The sequence below is a fragment of the Mustela erminea genome, chromosome 16 (genome assembly GCF_009829155.1).
Source record: "Mustela erminea isolate mMusErm1 chromosome 16, mMusErm1.Pri, whole genome shotgun sequence".
In the NCBI taxonomy this organism is placed as follows: domain Eukaryota; kingdom Metazoa; phylum Chordata; class Mammalia; order Carnivora; family Mustelidae; genus Mustela; species Mustela erminea.
In genome coordinates, this window is record NC_045629.1 from 65,056,866 (window position 1) to 65,077,827 (window position 20,962).

General features: G+C 39.9%; 1 protein-coding gene and 1 long non-coding RNA gene across 3 annotated transcripts in view; one reads left to right on the forward strand and one right to left on the reverse strand.

Annotated features, from left to right (window-relative positions):
• Window positions 1-20,962, forward strand: part of COLEC10 (collectin subfamily member 10) — a 36,606-nt gene that overhangs the window by 5,623 nt on the left and 10,021 nt on the right. The window contains exons 2-3 of the mRNA XM_032316741.1: window positions 15,642-15,713; window positions 17,246-17,317. Of these exons, the coding sequence (XP_032172632.1) occupies window positions 15,642-15,713; window positions 17,246-17,317 (144 nt within the window). The remainder of the gene's footprint in view (window positions 1-15,641; window positions 15,714-17,245; window positions 17,318-20,962) is intronic.
• Window positions 8,918-20,962, reverse strand: part of LOC116575398 — a 52,372-nt gene continuing 40,327 nt past the window's right edge. Inside the window, exons 2-4 of one of the 2 annotated variants that reach the window (XR_004279753.1) lie at window positions 17,371-17,487; window positions 10,931-10,968; window positions 8,918-9,540 (exon numbers count right to left, since the gene is read on the reverse strand). This is a non-coding gene — a long non-coding RNA (uncharacterized LOC116575398). The remainder of the gene's footprint in view (window positions 9,541-10,930; window positions 10,969-17,370; window positions 17,488-20,962) is intronic. The other variant, XR_004279754.1, reaches the window with a different exon arrangement.

Here is a 20,962-nt window from a genome sequence, read left to right on the forward strand (position 1 = left end):
TGACAATGGTGTAAATACCGTAGGGATGTAATAGGACTAAATGAGTTAAAACCCACAAAACCAAACCTCCGTGTTTTTTTGTTTTGTTTTATTTTATTTTTATTATTATTATTATTTTGTTTTGTTTTGTTTTCAGTAAGAAAAGGTGGAATGATAAGTGTGACTACCTCATAGGGTCTTGGTGAGGAGAAATGAGTTGAGCCACACAAAGCACTTAGTGCCGTCCCTGACATATTGCCAAGGACCCTTGAAATATTCGAAAACCATGGATTAACAAAACTCAAGGGAAAATGAGAATGGTTTTCCTGCCTTCTAGTCTTTTTGTCTTCCTTAGGGAATATTTTCTTGTGCCCCATGCAGGCAGTGTTTTTGGCCTCGGGTCATCGACTGTACGTGTAGGCCTGATATAACTTAAGTCTCTCACTCTTTGTGTTTATGAAATTCTAGTTCTGTTAGAAATGATGTTTTTTGGCCTTTTTTGCCTCTTTTCTAGATATTCCAATCCATAAGCAGTCTGTCTGGTTTTTGCACTACATATTTGATCTGTAATATTCTATAATTTTATAAAAATCTTTAAATTCTATTCTAGAGCATTCTTTGCTCTTTTATAAATTATAAATATCTGCTGTGAAAATCCGATGCTCAGAGATTCAACTGAAGTAGCATCTAAAGAATTTAATTGTTTTCAAATTATTTATTGTGATTGTTCTTGACTTGAAAACTCTAGGACCATTATTTCACATCTCTTGTAGCCACTTGAGAATACTTGTATCTGTTAAGCAAATTATATGAGTATGAGTCTTTGGAATTTATGAAGGGTTTATCAATTATTTTTCTTTAGTTCCACTGACATACTACAGGAATCATTATCCCTATTTAAGAAGGGGGATAAACAGACAAACAAACAAGCAAACAAACAAATAAGTCAAGGAACTAAAGCATACTTCTCTTGCCCATGACCCTTTTGAAGGTCATTTATCTGACATCAGTCAGGCATGAGTGTATGTGCAAGACATTATAGTATGGAGTGCAGTAAAAAATAGTTTACATGATCTTGTTCCGCCTCATTTGAGATGCACAAAAATCTAGAAAAGGGTTTTGACATTCAGAACCAAAGTACTGCCCCACTTCAGGCCACATGCTGAGTGACCAAAGAGGCCCTTATGTCTAACAGGAGCTTGGGAGATGGAGTGATGCCACAAGGGTAACAATATGCTGCAAACCAAAGTGTAGGTCCCCAAAGAGACAGAGGGACTTGGATATATTACAAAGGAAGGTCTTTAGAATGGATTTATCTTAGCTTGTGAAGAGCAAAGCTAGAGCTTGCCACTGGTGGTCGTGGGCAAAGTCACTACTGGCCCATAGATACAAACCAAATACACTGAAATAATGCTCACAGGGAGTGTACAAAGGCAACGGATATGACCTTAGAGGAACCCGAAGGGAGGTTATATCAGGTTGGTATTATTTTAAGGTGGCTCAGCCATGCTAATATGGAATTTTCTCTGGCTCCCTCTTCCTGTTTTTCTAACATTGTAGCTCTGCACAGATGAGGGTATGCAAAATTAAAATGCTTAGCATTCACTGGTGCCAGGGTATTCCTGCACCTGCCTATAAGGCTTTACCATTGAGAAATGAGTCTCCCAAAATGCATCATTTTACTGCCTGTTCTCCTGTCTTCCTTCCTGTGTAACTTTTTGTAATTAGAAATATGGGTGGGTGTGGGAGTCCTCTGTCATGTCGAAATGTATCACTAATGCAACAAAGTTATTGACTTAATTTTCCTGTCAGTGGAGACATACTCTTGGAATAGGGTGTCCAGTGGAGGAGAAATTAAGTGTTATTCTACCTCCCTTTAGGTAATAGAATCAATCTTTTAATAAGGTGGCGCACAGAATGTTTTCCCTATCCTGGCTCTAATGTCTTCAATGTAAATGGAAACTTACTGCACTTTGTTACCCTCATTTTCACGATACCTAGGGTTTTCTTTCTTTGGTTTTCACAGCTATTCTATAGAAATTTTAAGACTGTATCAGGTCTGACTGGCCAAATGACTGTTTAAACCAGAAAAGCCAATGGAAGTCTGAGTAGGAGAATGAAGCAACTTAGTTTCTTTCTTTCTTTTTCTTTTTCCTTTTTTTTTTTTCTTTTTTTCTTTTTTGGCAGGTAGACAAATCTCTTGGCGGGGCTAAAGATAGATAGGCTGAAGGACTGAAAGGATGTGAGAAGCTCCTGGTGGGACATGAACTAAAAATGAGAGCTGAATTAGGGCTCTTGGGATAGGGAGAAAGAGGGGAGACGAAAAAGAGATTTCAGAAGCAAAACTGGCAGATGATAATGAGTTCTAAACAGCCTGAGCTGCCTCTGGACATCCATATGGAAAAGTCCAGTAAGCAGTTGAACATAGATATTGTAAATATTCTTTAGACGTTTCTTCTCTACAAAAACAAATTGCACTATTTGTCTTGACTCATGGTTTTTGTGACTTATGTCATTTAGCAGAAGCGTCAGGGAGGACGTTGCCGTTCTCACAGATGCGCGGGATGTCCATGGATTGGGATGTTGGGATCTAACCGCATCGTTATTACTTATAACGCTCTCCTTTTTCTTTCCATTAGTTTCTGCCCCACTTTGTACTGAAAGGAATTTTAGACAGAATATTGAATGCTCCATCTACAGAGTGCTGTAAACGTTTCAAAGCCAGGGGCACAAATCTCTGGAAGCAAAAATACACATCAGCCAGGGAGTTGCAAATCTACACAGCCAAGGTATGGGCTAAAGAGACATTGGCTGCCCTTGGCTGCTTCTTTGTAGCCCTCCAATTTCTAGCAGCTAGAATTTCTGGGTGACCTAGTGGATGCTGCTGCCATAACATAAATTTCTCGAGTGCTCACTGCATTCCAGGCATTGTTTGACACTTCATAGGCATTATCACATTTACTCTTCTCAATAACACTCTGAGGGAGAGATTTCCCCACTCTGGTGTACTAACAAGAACACTTAGACTTAGAGAATTTCAGCGGGCTGCCAGTGAGCCAGTGGTGGGACCAGGACTTGGTTCCATCCCCCGGACCTTCCACTCTTAACTACCGCATTGTGCTGCAGGAGCACAGCACTTCGTCCTGGATGGATGGGATTCCTCCTAGCATTGGTTTCTGCTGACTTGGCTGTGAATGCATTTTAATAATGAATGAGACGTGCAGGAGGAAGAGAACCTGTTCAACAAACCTTAATATTATATTTTTCATTAAGTACAATGTTAGTTGTTTTCTTTTTTTCCTCCCTGTTACTCAGACATGCAAAGACGACAAAAGACTTGCTGGTTCCAAGGAGCAATTTTTCTTAAACCAAATAAACCCGAAAACAAGAGGAGGTGCTTTATAATTCAAGTAGGAAACACTGCAGGATCCTTGAAATCCTCACTTTTCTTTGCGAGATTATACAGGAACTAGCTGAAGGGGGAATAAAGTTTACGGGTCTCTGAGATTGATGGGGCACAGTAAAGAGACTGGTTGACATTACGCACACCAACAGCCTGGGTTGGATCATAGGAAGCATCCAGTAAACATGGTAAACATAGCTGTTATTAATATTGTCATTGATATTGTTGTTAGATAAATTAATCACCATATATGCCCTTACGTATTATATTTCCTTACATTATTTAGCATATCAATACAGAAAAAAAGATTTCTGTTCTATTTCCTTATTTGATACATTATCTTATCATCTGAGGGGGGAGCATATAGATGAATAAAAGCCAAATCTCCTTATCAGGGAGAAAAAAAAAGATCATTGATCTTTTCAAAATCTCACCTTGTTAGATGCCAACGACACACATGACAATTTCCCATTCATAATACTTATAACATTTATAAGACCAAACTTTTAGGCTTAGATCATGTCTAGTCAGAGCCAGTGCTGTCTGCCTAGGACTCAACACAGGACTTAGTAGCTAATAGAGACTCAATAAATATTTGTTCAAGGAATGAATAAGTGAGCAAATTATGAATTTTTGAGAAGCTTTGAGAACAAGGTATAAAATATCTGCCCCCAAAACAAGCAACTTGCACTCTAATTAAGTAATTGACATTAGTACAAAAAAGTTAAATAACAGTGCATTTTAAAATAATACTCTAAGGCAACAATTAGAGAGTAGTAACAAGGAACCAGATGGTGAATTACCAAGGAAACAATTCTATCAATAAATTTAGGGAATTTAGAATTCGAGACAAGACTAGTGGGTTAAATTTACAAAAGGAGAGAATATCCACAGTTTCCTTACATTCTTATTTATTTTTCAAACTGCGAGAGTATTTCATGCTTGTTGAAACACATAGCATGTGTGTTATGCTAAGTGAAATAAGTCATTCAGAGAAAGACAAATGCCTTATGATTTTATTCGTATGTGGAATTTAAGAAACAAAACAGATGGAATATAGGGGAAGGGAAGGAAAAATAAACTAAGACGAAAATAGAGAGGGAGGCAAACCATAAGAGATGCTGAACTCCAGGAAACAAACTGAAGGTTGCTGGAGGGGAGATGGGTAGGGGGATGGGGTCACTGGGTGATGGGCATTAAGGAGGGCACCTGATGTAATGAACACTGGGTATTGTATGCAACTGATGAATCACTACATTCTACCCCTAAAACTAATAATACAGTATATGTTAACTAAATTGAATTTAAATAAATAATTTAATTTAAAAACCCATATAACATGTGTAAATACGTACAGAATAAAGAAGTATAAAGAAAACACTAACAATCTCACTTTTCACTGTGACTCTTCCCTTTCCCGACCCATTTCTCCCATGTAATCCTCATGAATAGCTTGGTATTCACACATTTCTCTCTATTTTTTCTGTTTATTTATGCTTTCTTCTAAATAAGATCATATGTGTATGACTCTCCAAGAGACATTCTTTATATACTAAAACATGGAGATCACACCTTCCTCAGAGGTCTTTCTCAGACTCCTTAGATTTGGCAACTGCATGATATTTCTTCTGGGATTTCCATCAGTTTCATGATGATACACTTCCAGATTGTTTATGGGTTTTGTTTTTGCCACTACAAACATTCTCATACATATGAATACACACACGGATACATACATTACTTCTTACAGATATTCTCATAAAATAGGTTCCCTATGGTAAAATGGAAGGTGTGGGTTCTTTAATCCCTATTGACAGACTAGCTTCCAGAAATGCTATAGTAGTTCGTGCTGCCAGAAGCAATGACTGAGTGCTCTCTGCCTCTATGGCATTTTTGAATGCTATTAGTCTTTTTAGATTATTACTAAATCTAATGGCTACATTTCCACATGTACTTTTCTGACTAATAGTGAATATGGACAATATTCATCTATCATTTATTATTTATATTTTTAGATCATCTTTTTATTTCCCTTATTGTCTTTTTGCAAAAGCTTTTCACATGTTAAGAATATTAATCATCTTCTATGTCTTAGTGCTTGATTTTTTCCCTGTCTGTCATATATTTGTTTATAAATTCGATATAGTTATGTGACTTCTTTTACCCATATAGAAACTTTTAATTTCTCTGTGGTCATCGATGTCTTTCTTCTCTTTTACGACTTCTGCTTTTTTCCTCGGGAGAGTTGAAATTCAAACAGAGAGAAAAGCCTTTCAATGGGGGCATGAATTGAAAGACCTTTTAATGAAAAATGAATAAACAAGTTGAACAGGCATAGAAGGGTATGCAAGTCAATGTCAGAAAATAACACCAGAAAGTTGCAGTGATGTCAGTCTCTGAAAATCCAAATGCTAGACTAACCAGTTTGGACTTGGCCTATAAACACAGAAGAACTGCTGAAATGTTTTGTCATGAAAATGTGATTTTATAAAGAACCATCTGCAAGACAGCTTGAAAAAGTGAAGCTCAGATCTAAGGAAACCAGTATTTCAATAATTATTCACTTAACAGACACTATTCTAGGCACTTGGAGTCACCCGTGAATAAAATTCCATGAAGACCATTTAGGGGCCACCTACAAGGAAGAGGGTTGGGGGGGGGTAGAATAATGGCAGCAGGGATGAGAGGGAAAAAAAGGATGGATGGGAGAAAAAGTAAGAATCAGGGTGGGAGTTTGGAAGGAGGAATAACCAAAACCGATCTGGGGTCTGAGCCTGGGAGATGAGACCATGGCGGTGACACTGGGAGACATGAGCAAGTGTCCCAGTAATGTATTGGGAGACACGGGCAAGGAGGAAACAAAAGCGTGGGGGGGGGGGCAGAGCAGAGTCAGGCTGGCAGCCCTCCTAGGTTAAGAGCCTTCACACCTCTCTTGGCCGACTCAGGTTCATTCATTGATCAGCCACTTGTGAGAATACATTTTAATCAATGACTAATTTATTTCAGTGTAGTAAGTTCACATTTATCAATCTTCACTTTAAGGTTGTTATTCCTTTCCTTTTGAGAACCTTCATTGAGGAAGTACCAGTTACATCTGAGTGGCTGTGCCAAGTGCTAGGGATACAAAGGGAATAGTATCTTCTCCCTGACCTGTCCCACCATTTGATGGGAGTTGGGGGGGGGGGGTGGGGAATGGAGGAGCTGGTGTGGATGCTATGAAGTACAAGGGCTGTTCCCTTCAGGGAATGAGACTAATCCTGTTGGTGGAACAGGGAAATGGCAGCAGGACAGTCTGCACTGAGCAGACTCGTGGGGAGGGGAAGGCAAAAGTGAGTCAAACCCATAGAGATGCATGGTTTAGACAGAAGATACAAATCTGCATGAACTTGTATGGGTGAGAACGTTTTAAGACCAGCCTACTCCCAACCAATGACAAATTTGTACTTCAGCTTATTTTCTTTTTCACTTACCTGAAGATAGAAGCTTATTCTGGTGGCGCCCAATGCAAGGGATCCCATTTACTTCTTCCTGAGAAAGACTAGGGAAGCGTTTCAGGTGTGAGCAGGTAGGGGCAGGTGTTTCCTCCCTTTTGCTCCCCCAACAGCTGTTCTCCCAGCACTTATGACGGTAGTCCTTATGCTTCCATGCCCATCCTCTCCTGAGGTTTCCATCTCTTCAGAGGAAGGCTCTTCTTTTCTTGATCTGTGTCTACTAATTGTACTAGTAAGGAAACGTGTTTGCAGGTGAAAGAAACCAAATACAAACCAAGCATCACTGGTTAGTAAAACAAGCAAACAGAGGAGAGAAGGGGACTTGTCTCCGTAACAAGGAGGGAGTCAAGCTGCACTACATCTGGTCTGGGGTCAGGGGCTCAGGACTCAGTCTTCATACCTTGGTTCTGCTTTCCTCCATAATGACTTCATTTTAGAGAAGCTTCTCCCTTCATGATGGTAAGATAGATTCTGACACTTCAATAATCGTCTGTCCTACCTCTGCTACCCTGCAGAAAGAGCAAGCCACCATTTTCGAAAGTTGTAACTGCTTGAGTTATGGGACAGGCTTATCTACAAATGGAGACTCCCTGGCTCTTACCCGTCATGGGCCCACTGCTGAGCCAATCACTGCGGGTTAAGTTCAAACCACATGGACTAAGAATAAACAAGTGTGGTTTCCTATGGAGATGTGTGGGGCTGTTACCAGAGGCCCAGATGGAGGATACCAGGAAGGTGAAACCTGTAGGTTCCCACTTTACACTGAATATTGAGTGGATGGATAAGGGCCCACTCGTTGCACAGGTTTCCTCTGCGAGCTCTGCCAACAATAATATCATTTAATCTTCGAGCAACCCCATAAGAAAAGGGTAACTACCTCAGTTTTCTAGTTTAGGAAGCTGAAGCAGAGAGAGTACTTATTGAGTATAATATTAAAGAGCTGTTAAGTGGAGATGTGGGATTTGAGCCCAGGACTCTGGGACGATGAATGAGTTTGCTGGAGCTGCCATAACAAAATACCACACACTGGGTGGTTTCAACAACAGAAGTCGTTGTCATGCAGTTCTGGAAGCTGGAAGTCCAAGGTCAAGGAGTCAACAGATTTGGTCTCTTTTCGCTAAGCCCTCTCTCCTTGGCTTGCACATGGCTGCCTTCTCACTGTGTCCTCACATGGCCTTTTTAGGGATTCATGCATTCATCCCTTGCATCCTTTTGTGTGTCCAAATTTCCTCCTCTCCTAAGGACACCAGTCAGATTGGATTAGGATTGTCCCAACAGCCAGAATTTAACTTAATCTCTTCTTTAAAGGCTTTCTGTCTAAATACGGTTACATAATGAAGTCCTGGGAGTAGGGCTTCAACATATGAATTTTGGGGGTGAGGAAACAATCCAGCCCATGACAGACCATAAAACTCCTGTTCTGCCCATCGCACCAAGCTTCCAAAGACCTGTGGTTCCAACGGCTGAAACCCTTGGCCAACTGCATCTTGGTTGAGAGCAGCTTTCTTCCTCAGAAGAGTCTCCCTTGGACAGCTTTTCTCCTTAGAGACAGGCAGTTTCCTATGGACTGACATGAACTTGGTTCTTCTGTAACCGTATCCCTGCTGCAGGACCAAAATAAACATTTTTCAAGTGCTTTAAAGTTATTAGAAAAGGTGTTAATTGTTTTATAAGGAGGGTCTCATTTCATGCACTCTCATCATAACAGGGTGAGGAAGTGTTAGGAAAGAGCCTCAGAAAATCTCTTAGAGGACCCCTGCCCCACTGTCATAGAAAGATTTTTTTTTCTATTCATAGAACATAATGTTCATTATTATGTTGTTTGTTCTTGTTGTTGTTAAGCCAGGTTAGCCAAGGTCTGGGTCTCCCTTGACCACAGGTCAGTTGCCTCATGGTAATGAAGATGGAAGTAATATCTACAAATCATTCTTCTTTTAGAAACCACGCTTGCTCATTTTTTATGCTTCCATTAAAAGAAATATGAAGAAAAACCCCTCCGTGTCTTAAAAAAGGAAAGAAGAGCTATGATGAAATGTCACCACGGGCCCGTAGTCTCTCGGCAGTTTATGACCACTGTTCCCTTAGGAGGTCAGGGAGCCATGCTTGCAGAGGGCTGGTTTTAATTATAGATCGCCTTCTCCTGATGGCGCCTGTTAACCAAGTGGCCGGCACCAGTTTAAGGCTATAAGGCCTTTGGAGAGCTGGAAAAATCCCACCTTTGGGGAATGGGCAGCGGGAGTCCGGGCAACGCTAAACATTCCTGGCAACATGTTTGACAGGGAAAAAAGGAATTAAGAAAACTTTTTATTGATTTCTTCCTCTACCAGCAATTTCCACCACAAAGCTATCACAATGAATCAAAGTACCCTGTGTCTCAGAGTAAGCCAAGAGCCCTCCATCTGGGAGACAAAACAGGCAGGTACTCTAATTCTTTCCATTTACAGATAAAACAGAAATTTTGAAAGGTTAATACCACACCCAAGTTCACAAAGCTGGAAAGGAATATAATGAGGGATTGAATTCAGGATCTGTAAGATCGAAGCCCATGGATTTCACCGATAGAGCACCACCGCTTCACAGGAACTACAGTCTTCGGTGAATGACCAGTGGACCTGTGTCTTCTTCCAGCCACTGTGGTCTTGGCAGTTTCTTGATTTATTAGTAGTCCTTCCAAAAGAAAAAATGGAATTTTTGTCATGATTTGTTTTCATCGAACCCAAGTTTACTCCTCAGAATGTCTGTTCCTCTTTCTAAGTGCTCATCTCTTTTTTATAATTTATATACAGCACAGCAGTTTGGGCTCAAGATGATCAAGGTCACAGAACTCTATAAAGGAAACTTTAGCAAATCCCCACAGCCAAGTTGAACTGAAGAGTGACATAATGATATTATGTGTACATAGGAGAATGTTCTTACCATTTTGAGATTTGCTAAGTATTTAAGGAAACTGTGCCATGAGGTCTGTAATTTACTTATTAAAAAAATCAGTAAAAATACATAGATGAAGCAATAGCAATATGTTAATGGCCAAGTCTCAGTAATAGGTATATATTAATTTCTATTTATCTTTAATTGTGTGAAAATCTACTTAGTATACAGAGTCAAGTACAAAAGTAAGTGATGATTGTAGGATAAGGATTGAGGTAGTGAATAGAAAGGAAGGTTTAGAAGAGATGTCATTTCTGGTGATGACGATGACGATGATAACCATTCTTATACCTCCCTTCTGTTCTCAGTAAAAGAAGAACCAATCACTTCGCCAAGCACCAGGCTCTGTGCAGAACACTTTTCATGCCTCGTCCCCATTAGGCCACAATAATCCTATGAAGTAATGATTTTTTTTTCCATTTAATAGGTGAAATGGAGACTCAGAAAAAGGACATAACTTGCTCCAGAGCCCTCTTTACCAAAGGAAGGCTCTCCTTTTGTCTTAGGGAGAGCTATGGGGGAATGACTGAGTTGAAGGAATTCGGGATATGTAGGGAGGTAGGGAAAGGCACAGAGGGACTGATAAAGTCAGTGAATGGAGAGAAAGTCAACATAGTAGGTCCTGAGGAAGGCTGAATATTTCAGTGAAAAGATGAGGTTGTGATCAAGGAAGTCAAAGCACTGGGAGATAGTCCATTTTACCACCATAGGGATACACCTGGTATGTATGAGATGTCCAGGGAATAACTGATATGACTAGAGAGCTTTCCAGGAGTGAGAATGCAAGCGGCAAGAAGGGGTAGCTAGAGATGGGAAGGATATATTTTAGGGAAGAGTCCTGGCCCCATTAACAAAGCACTCCATACCACTTACTCCACTCAGTTCTAAGAGTGATCTGGAAAAAAAATTGCTAACAACTTTCCCCTAGTCCATAAGATTATTTTGGCAGTGGGAAAAGTACAGATTCTGGCACATTTTCTTTAAAAATTTCCAAAACCAATTCACTAATTTTTAATAATTGCTTCCTTAGAGCAGGGGGTAATGACCTAGGTTAAGCTGTTTCATTTCAAAGAAGGATTTAATTTTAAAAGACTTTTTGCTTGTTGTTGTTGGGGGGGGGGGTCTTTACCTGAGAAAAATTGGTCAGCTGTGTACTCCGCTGGAATTCTGCTGGAGAGATTATCCCAGCAAGCTGGTGGCCGGAGGGGTGGGGAGGGAACAAATCATTTTTGTAAAATTGAAATTAGTTCATTTCAATGGATAGCTTTTCATTCAATTTTAAAATGTAAGTAGCTATTTTTAAAAAGAAAAAAAGAAAGGCTAAATTGCACGACGAATCCAATGAAATATTGCCAAGAGGATGAAAGCGGACAACTGTGAGCCATGCGGGGGACCCTTTCCATAGCTTGCTTTTATACCTCTCTTCTGTTCTCATTAAAGCAAGTCCCAAAGATCAAATGATCCCAGGATACAAGCTGAAGGCAAGGGTACAAGTTGTTTACTTCATCTCTGCCAGCAGCCTGCTCACCACGAGGCTAGGAAGCAAGCACAGAGACCAGAAGAATAATTCCATTTTCACCCACCCAGGTCTCCATCAGGAGCCACCAGGGAGCAGTAGATGACTAAGTCACTCATCTAGCTGCTTTCACTTAGATACTGGCTTGAAAATGAATGGGAAAGCTCATAGGAAGGGGTGGGGGGCAGAGGAGAAATCATCATGGCACCAGTAGTTCACATTTGTGTGGTTTCACGATTCACAAAGTGCTTCCCAAACATGCATGCATTTGATCTTGCCCTTTAGTGAGCAGATTGTGCATCTTTGGTCCCATCCTACAGAAGAGCAATCCCAAACCCAGAAATGAGTTTGTTCCCTATCATGGAGTTTGTTCAGAGCATGGGCTTTGAAGGCAAATGCCCTGGTTTGAATCCTGGCTTTGTTACTTGCAAGCTACCCGTTTCCTCATCTGTAAAGCAGAGCTAAGAATAGTATGCATCTCAAAGGCTGTTGTGGAGACCAGATGATTGGATGCTTATCAAGGACTAGAAACCCCTTTGGCACTTGGTATTCTGTAAACACCACCATTGCATTTGTAAAATGTTTTATGGCTCACAAGATATATCTTGTTCAACTGTATTTATTAAGCATTAGAGACAAACACTGTGTCAGATGATGGGGAGGCTAGAATAAATCACTCATGACCCCAGCCATCCTGCAAGTCACAGATGAGTATAAGGAACAGCGCAGAAAAATGGACTCACTCAGTATGAAGTTCATTATTTTCAACAATGGAGGTAATTAAACGGAGAATTTAGGCCAGCCTACAAGTGTTAGAGATGGCTCCTTAAAGGAAAATACTTTTCTAATTTTACCACTCCTAAAAACCCTCTGAAGAAGATGGAATTTTGTTCATTCTACAAATGAGTAAATCGAAACTTAGAAAAGGTCAAGGACTTCCCAAGTTCCCTTGGCTAGTGAGTGGCAAAGCCAGGTCTCAGTGACACCAAACTACTTCAAGGATACATTCCCTGTGAATTAAGTCATTGAGCTACTAGACTATTTTTTTTTTCTGCCCCAACATTTTTCTTTTCCTTTTTTTTTTTTAAAAAAGATTTTGTATATTTATTTGACAGAGAGAGAGGAGAGAGAGAGTGCAAGCAGGGGGAAAGAACAACGGGAGAGGGAGAAGCAAGCTCCCCACTGAGCAGGGAGCCTGATGTGGAGCTCAATCCCAGGACCCTGGAATCATGACCTGAGCCCAAGGCAGATGCCCAACAACTGAGCCACCATCATTTTTCTTTTTAAAAAAGAAACAAAGACAGTCATTTTTTCTGGATCTCCCCTTTCCCTACCCTGAAAAATTTGGCACAATGTCAAATATCTGAACTCCAAAATCTAAGGGTCACAGAGTCCTAGATTGGAAGGGACAATTGTTTATTGGTAGGGATCTGGAGGCACAGAGATAATACATGTTGACTCCTAGTTCTACTACCCACAAGCTCTATGATAATAGGCAAACAATCTCACTGAGTCTGTTTTTCCACTCATAAAATGGCACAATAATAGTTTCCACCTTCTAGAATTAACAGCGTTGGAACACATTATAATCACTTCACAAACATTTGCTACTAACTTGATCTAAAGAAATGCCACTTAATCCATCCACTTCACCCCTCTGGTCTGATCACACAAGTCATCTGTGTGTTCTTTTTTGAAAGCCTTCTCCAGAAGGAGACTTTAGAGCCCCACATGTGAAGTTTTTTAATGCTTGACTGATCTCATGACTGGAAATCGAACTCTTCCATACTTGGCTAATGCTTTCATTTAGATATTAACACTCTGCTCTCAGAAAAAATAGAGAATGGCTGATTATGTTTCTTTTCTGGATGAGTGAATGACATCTCCACTTTCCCTTGCCCACACTGTCTCATCCAAGGTACTTCACTTTGCCTTTAGAAGTCTTCTTTCTACTTCTTTCCACTGGTGACGGACGGACTCCTTCCTGTCTTGAGACTGTGTGTGAATATGCAGATAGCTGGTCATAATGTTGTGTGTGTGTTGTGCTCTTTAGTTTCAAAGCACATTCACATACTTACTTTGTTGATTCTAAAACAACTGAGAGAGGTAGGTAGGGCAGGTATGAAGTCCACATTAAGGATGAGGAAAAGTAAAAAATAATAAGAGCTACCATGGCACAATTAAGTTCCATATCTTTAATGCATTTTATCTTATTAAATTTCTTATAAGGGACCTCCTTTTGTAGGTGTTATTTGTTCAATTTGCAGGAGGGGAAAATGAGACTCAGAAAAGTGTGTCACATACCCAACTTTCCCCAGATAACGACTGGTCAAGCTGAGAAAGATCATATCTGTCCTACTTCAAAGCCAATAAGCTCGATCACTGACTTTTGAAGGTTTGCTCAGTCCATCAGCGACTGACATGATGTGAAAATCCAGGGCTCCTGATTTACAGTCCAGGACATTTCTCTTTCCTTTTTTTTTCTTTTGTAAGATTTATTTATTTTAGCGAGATCATGTAAGTCAGGGGAAGCAAGTGAGGGGTCAGGGAGAGAGGGAGAGAGAGAGAATCTTAAGCAGACTCCCCACTGAGCACAGAGCCCAACTCGGGGCTTAATCCTATGACCCTGAGATCTTGACCTGAGCCAAAATCAAGAGTTGGATGCTTAATGGACTGAGTCACCCAGGTGCCCCCAGGACACTTTTGTAAAGGCACTCATGCAGTTCTTGACTGGGCAGGTGCTAGGGCTAGACCCATCTATGACCAAGACAGTCACTGCTCACACAGAACTGCTTTGCATCCCCATTCTTAGCTGTCTTCTGTTCTTAGCTTCTTGGTTTATGCCTACAATTTGGGGGCTCTCAAGCATGCAGTCAGAGAGTAGTAATTTACAAAGGATAAATTATCATTTATATATTTTATGTATTTAGATAATTATATAAAAATATATATTTATATTCTTTATATATGTACCACACATCAATATAAATGTTTATACATGTTCATGCTTCTAGAACTGGCCAAATTCTCCAGCAAAAATAAAGATTTGTCATACCAGATATTTACATATATATATATTTATATATTTATATATATGTGTATATGTATACACACATATAATGTATATGAATATACATGTATACACACAATAGAATATTACTCAGCCATAAAAAAGAATGAGATCTTACCATTTGCAAAAACATAGATGGACATAGAGTATGTTAAATAAAATAAGCCAGACAAAGACAAATACCATATGATTTTGCTTGTATGTAGAGTCTAAAAAACAAAATAAATGAACAAATAAACAAAAAGTAGAAACAGATGCATAAATACAGAGAACTTGCTGGTGGTTGCCAGAGGGGAGGGAAATAGGGAGATGGGCAAAATGGGTGATGGGGATTAGGAGGTACAGGCTTAAAGTTATGAAATGAATAAATCACAGAGATGAAAGACATAGCATAGGGAATATAGTCCATGCTATTGTAATAGCGCTGTATGATGTCAGATGGTGGTTACACAATCAATAGACTTGTCAGATCAGTATGTTGCACACCTGAAACTAATGTAATATTGTCAAATACACTCCAATTAAAAAAAAGAAGATTTTCCAAACCAAATAAATTTCTCAGGAAATTTCCGGCAAAGATATGTCTTTAAACATAAAGTTAGTAAGTTTGAAAATTGGGAATTTCTTGCAGAAAATTTGAAACTGCCCCCCATCCCCCACTTCATACACTGAGGGCAAGGGGAGACAAGGGAAGAGGCAGACCAATCCATATTGGTGGGTGGTAGTGTTAATAAGCAAGGGAAGTTACAGATGAGACTTGTCTTCAGTGGTGGTAGGACAAGGTCTGCACACTTGCCTGCCAGAGTCTCAAAAGTTCATATAGAGATTATCAGTATTCAGTCATGTATACCAGCCAGATGTCTCAAGAACACTTCACTCTCTCAAGGCTGCATCATTGAAATGGCTCCTACTATGGGAATGGTGGACAGCTTGTATGTTTCAAGAGAGGGGATGGGGTGAAGAGCTTTTGATCAATAGCCCAGGTCTAGTTCACAGGTCAATGGGCAGTCACATCATCTCAATGACCTCCCCCAACAATGTGGAGAAAAGTGAATGACAAAAGATACTGGGAGTGTGCTCTCTTTCCCTGAGTGTCCAGTCCATGAGAGTCTGTATACACATAGTCACATCAGAGTCATAAGGCAAGCGCTGGGCTGAGGAATGGATTCCAACCATGTTCACCACCATATCCTGGGGAGGATGTGCTGTGTTATTATTTGAGCTGCTCCACTCTTTCATTTTCCATTTCAAAAGGAGATGATGGTGAAAAGGGAGATCCAGGAGAGGAGGGGAAACATGGAAAAGTGGGACGCATGGGGCCAAAAGGTAAGTGCAATGACATGAATTTGATGTTCTAGTATTAAAATTGCTTTCCTCTCCTGGCCTTGCCCTGGAAATTAGCAGCTTTCGTAACATTCTCTGCTCCAAAGGTGAATGAAATCTATTTCAGACATGAATTTACTTGCCACCAAAGAGCTCCTATGACATTGTCCCCAAGACTCCATTCATTTCTCAAACTGCCTCCTTAGGGTGGGCAGGAGTGGGACACTCCAGGAACTCTAGACAGTAGCAGTTTCCAGAGACATCTAAGAGACGGTGAGTTTTAGAAACACGCTGGGTTGATAGCCATGTCTCTTCTCAGAAGCCACTGCTAGGCAACTCATTTTGGCTTGCCTAGAGTGTAAGGAGAACAATAAGAAGGAACAGAAAGAAGTTGTCTGATCTCTTGACTTATTCACCTATTTCCAAAATCTTTCAGCAAATGGCGGGGCGTGGGAAGAGCAGAGCAAAGATGGGAATGACACAAAGGCTGTTGTGATGTTTAAGTGTGTGTCTTCCAAGCACTGGACATATTTCCTGCCAACTACTACAAAGTGGTAGCCCTAGACCACTGATTTCAAAATCTTTAGTATGTTAAAGAGAAAAAAAAAAGACTCACAGGTCTTTGTGACCTCAATCTGAAAACTGCTGATTTAAACTCTTCTTATTCAATAAAGATGTACAATATTCTATAATTTTATACAATCGGTTGTAAAATTATTATCACAGAGATACAGCTATTTATAACCAGTAAATTTTTTTAGGTCATCATAGAAAAAAACAAAATCGATAACTATTTTGGAGGAACTCAGTGATCCCCGATTATATATATATTTTATAAAAACTTGGTGGGACAATATCTGATGTTTCTTTGATCACTAGGTTTTATGACACGTTCCCTTCCCTTTTTAAAAATGGCTAAGACAGTTAAATTTTAGGGAGGAAACAGACTCCCAGAATGAAACCAAAATAGATCTATGGAGGAACAGAATTAGAAAAAAATGCAAGGATTCTTCCACTCAGCCCTTTATTTGACCTTTAGATTAAACATTCTCTGCTATGGACCTTTTAGAAATACTGTGTTGGTAAGCATTTCAATATCACTAGGTCCAGGATTTTCATACTTATCCACATTTAGTTTTAATACATACACTATAATGTGATTAAAGTAGATAAGGAAGCCTAGGATATATGTCACGTGCCACAGATAGAAGAATGCACTTTTTGGTATTTCCTTCAAGTGATATAATGCATTAGCCACATCTTCAAAGGGAATATAAAACCTTAGGATATAAAGATGACATGCTTTGGGGCGCCTGGGTGTCTCAGTGGGTTAAGCCTCTGCCTTCAGCTCAGGTCATGATCCTAGGCTCCTGATCAAGCCCCGCATCAGGCTCTCTGCTCGGTGGGGAGTCTGCTTCCCTTCCTTTCTCTCTGCCTGCCTCTCTGCCTACTTGTGATCTCTGTCTGTCAAATAAATAAATAAAATCTAAAAAAAAAAAAAAAACCAAAAAACAATGACATGCTTTGCTTTTCAGGAATTAAGGGGGAGCTGGGGGATGCAGGAGACCAGGGCAACATTGGCAAGACTGGGCCCATTGGTAAGAAGGGTAAGCTGCATTTTCCTTTTCTCCAGTGGCAATTTGAAGCAAATCACGCATACCTTGATATATCCTGAAAGGTTCTGTATCATGAAAATGATCCTTTTTCTTTCTTGTAACATAGGAGTTCTTCTCTTTCTTTGTGTCTTAGCTGTTCCTTTCATACATAAACAATGTGTCTAAAAAAATAAATAAAGACCTTGAACAAGATTAAACAGAAATTCAGGGACAGAATCAAACGTAAAGTTTTGGTACTTTCTGTATTGAACTATGTCCTAGAATCCTCTGGTTCTAATCCTTGATATAACTAAAATGGGTATCATGACCATGAAGCATGTTCAGTGGTAGAAAACAATTATTAAAACTTAAGGTAGCAAGTCAATTATCATATGGTTTCACTTATTTGTGGAGCAGTAGAAATAACATGGAGGACATGGGGAGATGGAGAGGAGAAGGGAGTTGAGGGAAATTGGAAGGGAGAGATGAACCATGAGAGACTATGGACTCTGAGAAACAATCTGAGGGTTTTGAAGGGGCGGGGGGTGGGAGGTTGGATAACCCTGGTGGTGGGTATTATGGAGGGCACGTATTGCATGGAGCACTGGGTGTGGTGCATAAACAATGAATTCTGGTACACCAAAAAGAAATTTAAAAAATAAAAATATTAAAAAAAAAACCCTCAAGTTAGCAAAGGACAGTAGAAATTTCCTTCCACCACCCCCTCTCTCTCTATCCTTCCTTCCACTTCCTTTCTTTCTTCATCCCTTCCCCCTTCTTCCTTCCTTCCTTTTTTCCTTTTAAAGATTTTACTTATTTGAGAGAGAGAGAAAGAGAGAGCAGGAAGGAGGGGCAGAGGGAGAGAGAGAGTCTCAAGCCCATACCCCACTGAGCACGGAGCCCAACCTGGGGCTCGATCTTACGACCCTGAAATCATGACCTGAGTTGAAATCTAGAGCCATACACTCCACTGACGGAGCCGCTCCAGCATCCAAGTGTACGTTTCTTCTTTAACTGAGTGAAATAATAATGATTCTGCATCTGGGGTTTAGTAACAGATTAGAAACTCTAAGTATATATATTCATACTCTTGTATTCTGTCCTGTCCCAATCCTACATAAAATGACTGCTTTCCTGTTATAAAACAGAGGTGGCCTCCTCTTTATTATCCAAGCACTCCTTCATCTCATCTTCCCATGAGCCCTCACAATGATAGCAAGTTCCAGTGGCCCCTGATGGTCAGCAGTCCATACTGGTGTTTCTCCACTTAGTTTAAAGGTACAAAACCAAATGAGAATCACAATTTTATCACAAGGAGCTCATAGACTACTTATGAAGCTAGGATATGGGACTTTCTCAGAAAGAATTAGAATACGGAGTAACTATATAACTACTATAGGAACCATGTGGGAGAGTAAGCCTGGATTGATATAAAGACCTCAGCGAGCTCTTGAAGAACAGCGACATGTTTATGGAAATGGGAGGAACTTGTGCAAATGTATAGAACTGAGGAAACTCAGTGCCACAGGTAACAGAATTCTGCAGCCTTGATGGGTACCCTGAAGCTTGCCTTCCACATACGCCTGAGCAACTACTTGATCAGGTGTGGCCTCCCCGTCACGTATAGTGTGTTCTTGGGCAGACGGATTGGTGCAGGGTAAGCTGACGCTATGGCTCTTCTCCTTATCCCGTAGCTTAATATCTCCTCTCCCCCTGTCCTTTTCCAACTCATACCTTTGAGAATTTTCCTTCTGCCTGCATTCGAGGGCAGGGACAGAGTGTAGTGTCACGGTAAAAAATGTGCTATACCTATTACTGATTTAATGGCCGGCACTGTATGTTCACCTGTGATTGAAATTCTCACAGCTGGGGATGAGCTAGATGGACTCCTCATAATGATGACTCTTTCTGTAATATGGATTTTGGGTGGTTTTACCATGAAGCTAATGAAGCCTTGGCTTCAGAGCGTGGCACTTACTTGGGTCCTTCGGACCCTAACTGGAGCCTTATCAATGGACATGACCATATGTCTTGGCAGAGTTTGTAAAGTAAGGCATTTAATCCTCAACAGGGTAAAAGAATATCTCTCAACATTAAAAAAAAAAATAAAAAAGAAAAGAAAAGAAACTATTTCCTCTTTAACCAGTTTTTTTAGACTTTTTTTCTAATTGCCCTCCCTGATGAAATTTTAATACCACCCATGGACTATATAACTATTGTGTATTGTATGTATATTTTTGCTTTATGTATAAAAGAGAGTAAGATTTTTCACCCCCTAGAACCGACTTTTATATCCTTGAGCTGATACTGTCCTCATTGAGAACACACAGCTTAACATTACTGTATCCTTCTACTCCAGCTTCCCTATATCAGACTTCTCTTTGTATCACCTGATTATGGGAGTGGACACAAATATTTTGGGAGATCACCAGGAGGAACTTGAGTGGGAAAAACATTTAGTTTGGACTTCATGGGACAGGCTTACATTGGTTGCAGTTATTTCCATGTATAGTCACTGCTAATAATTTCAGTCTAGGACTAGTTTCCAAGAATACTCTTACCACTTACTGCGCAGATCTATCCGAAGTCATGGTGAAAAAGTGCAGGGGCAGAGATCAGATCATCACAGGACTGTGTCTTGGGGGCATCCGGCACAAGAAATGTGTGAGTGTGGAAAAGAAATAATGTTTGAAATGTACAGGGTCAGAGTTAGCTAAATCCAACAGCTCATATATGGAAAGACCTTAGAGAGGTGTTCTCAAATTTGACAATATTCTTAATTTACATAAATCATCAATGCTAAGTTGTAAAGGTGAAAGAAATTTCTTACACCATTAATAAAACAAAATTCAGATTTCTGTGCATAAGCTATGAGAAATTTACTTGCATTAATCCGTCTGCTATGAATGACCACCCGAGTCCAATAAAAAAAAGGCAAGACAAAACAAAAAAACAGATACAAATTTGAAGGCACAGGGGAGCTACCAAACTGAATAAGACTTTAGGGGCCTGATCTGGAGGAGACGAGAACCACACCAGGGGAGTGATGCATTCTGTACTATTATTCCTTTCAAGTCATTCACCAATTTATAAGCAAGGCAGTGGTATGAGACAGAGAAGCTCAAACAGAAAGTTGCTCAAACTGAACTGATATTCAAGGCCTGCCAAAAAAGAATGACCTGGGAAAATGCCTCTCTTTTTCACTTCAAAAATAAACATTTTCAGTTAGGACTCCAGAAGTTCTGAAAAACATTTAATTAAACATACAGCCTTTCAGGTTTCAAAACATATTAGCAAGCTAGACATAGAGGGTACCATGTTTACTATGAAATGGAATATCAACAACAACAACAGGAACTATTAAATATCATACTCAGTGATGAAATCTTGACCACTTCTCTCCTGGGCTTGGGAATGAGATGAGCACAGCTCTATCACCAGTTTTCACCAACATCATAGCAGAAGTTCTAAATTGCAAGAACAGGAGGTAAGAATCACAATAAATGGAAACAAAGAAATAAAAGGATCATTATTTACAGATGATGTGAGTGCATATCCAGAAAATACAAATGAATCTACAGATTAACTATTTGTATTCAGATTTTTACAGGTCAGCCATACAAAGATCAATTTTCTTTCTATATATGAGAACCATCA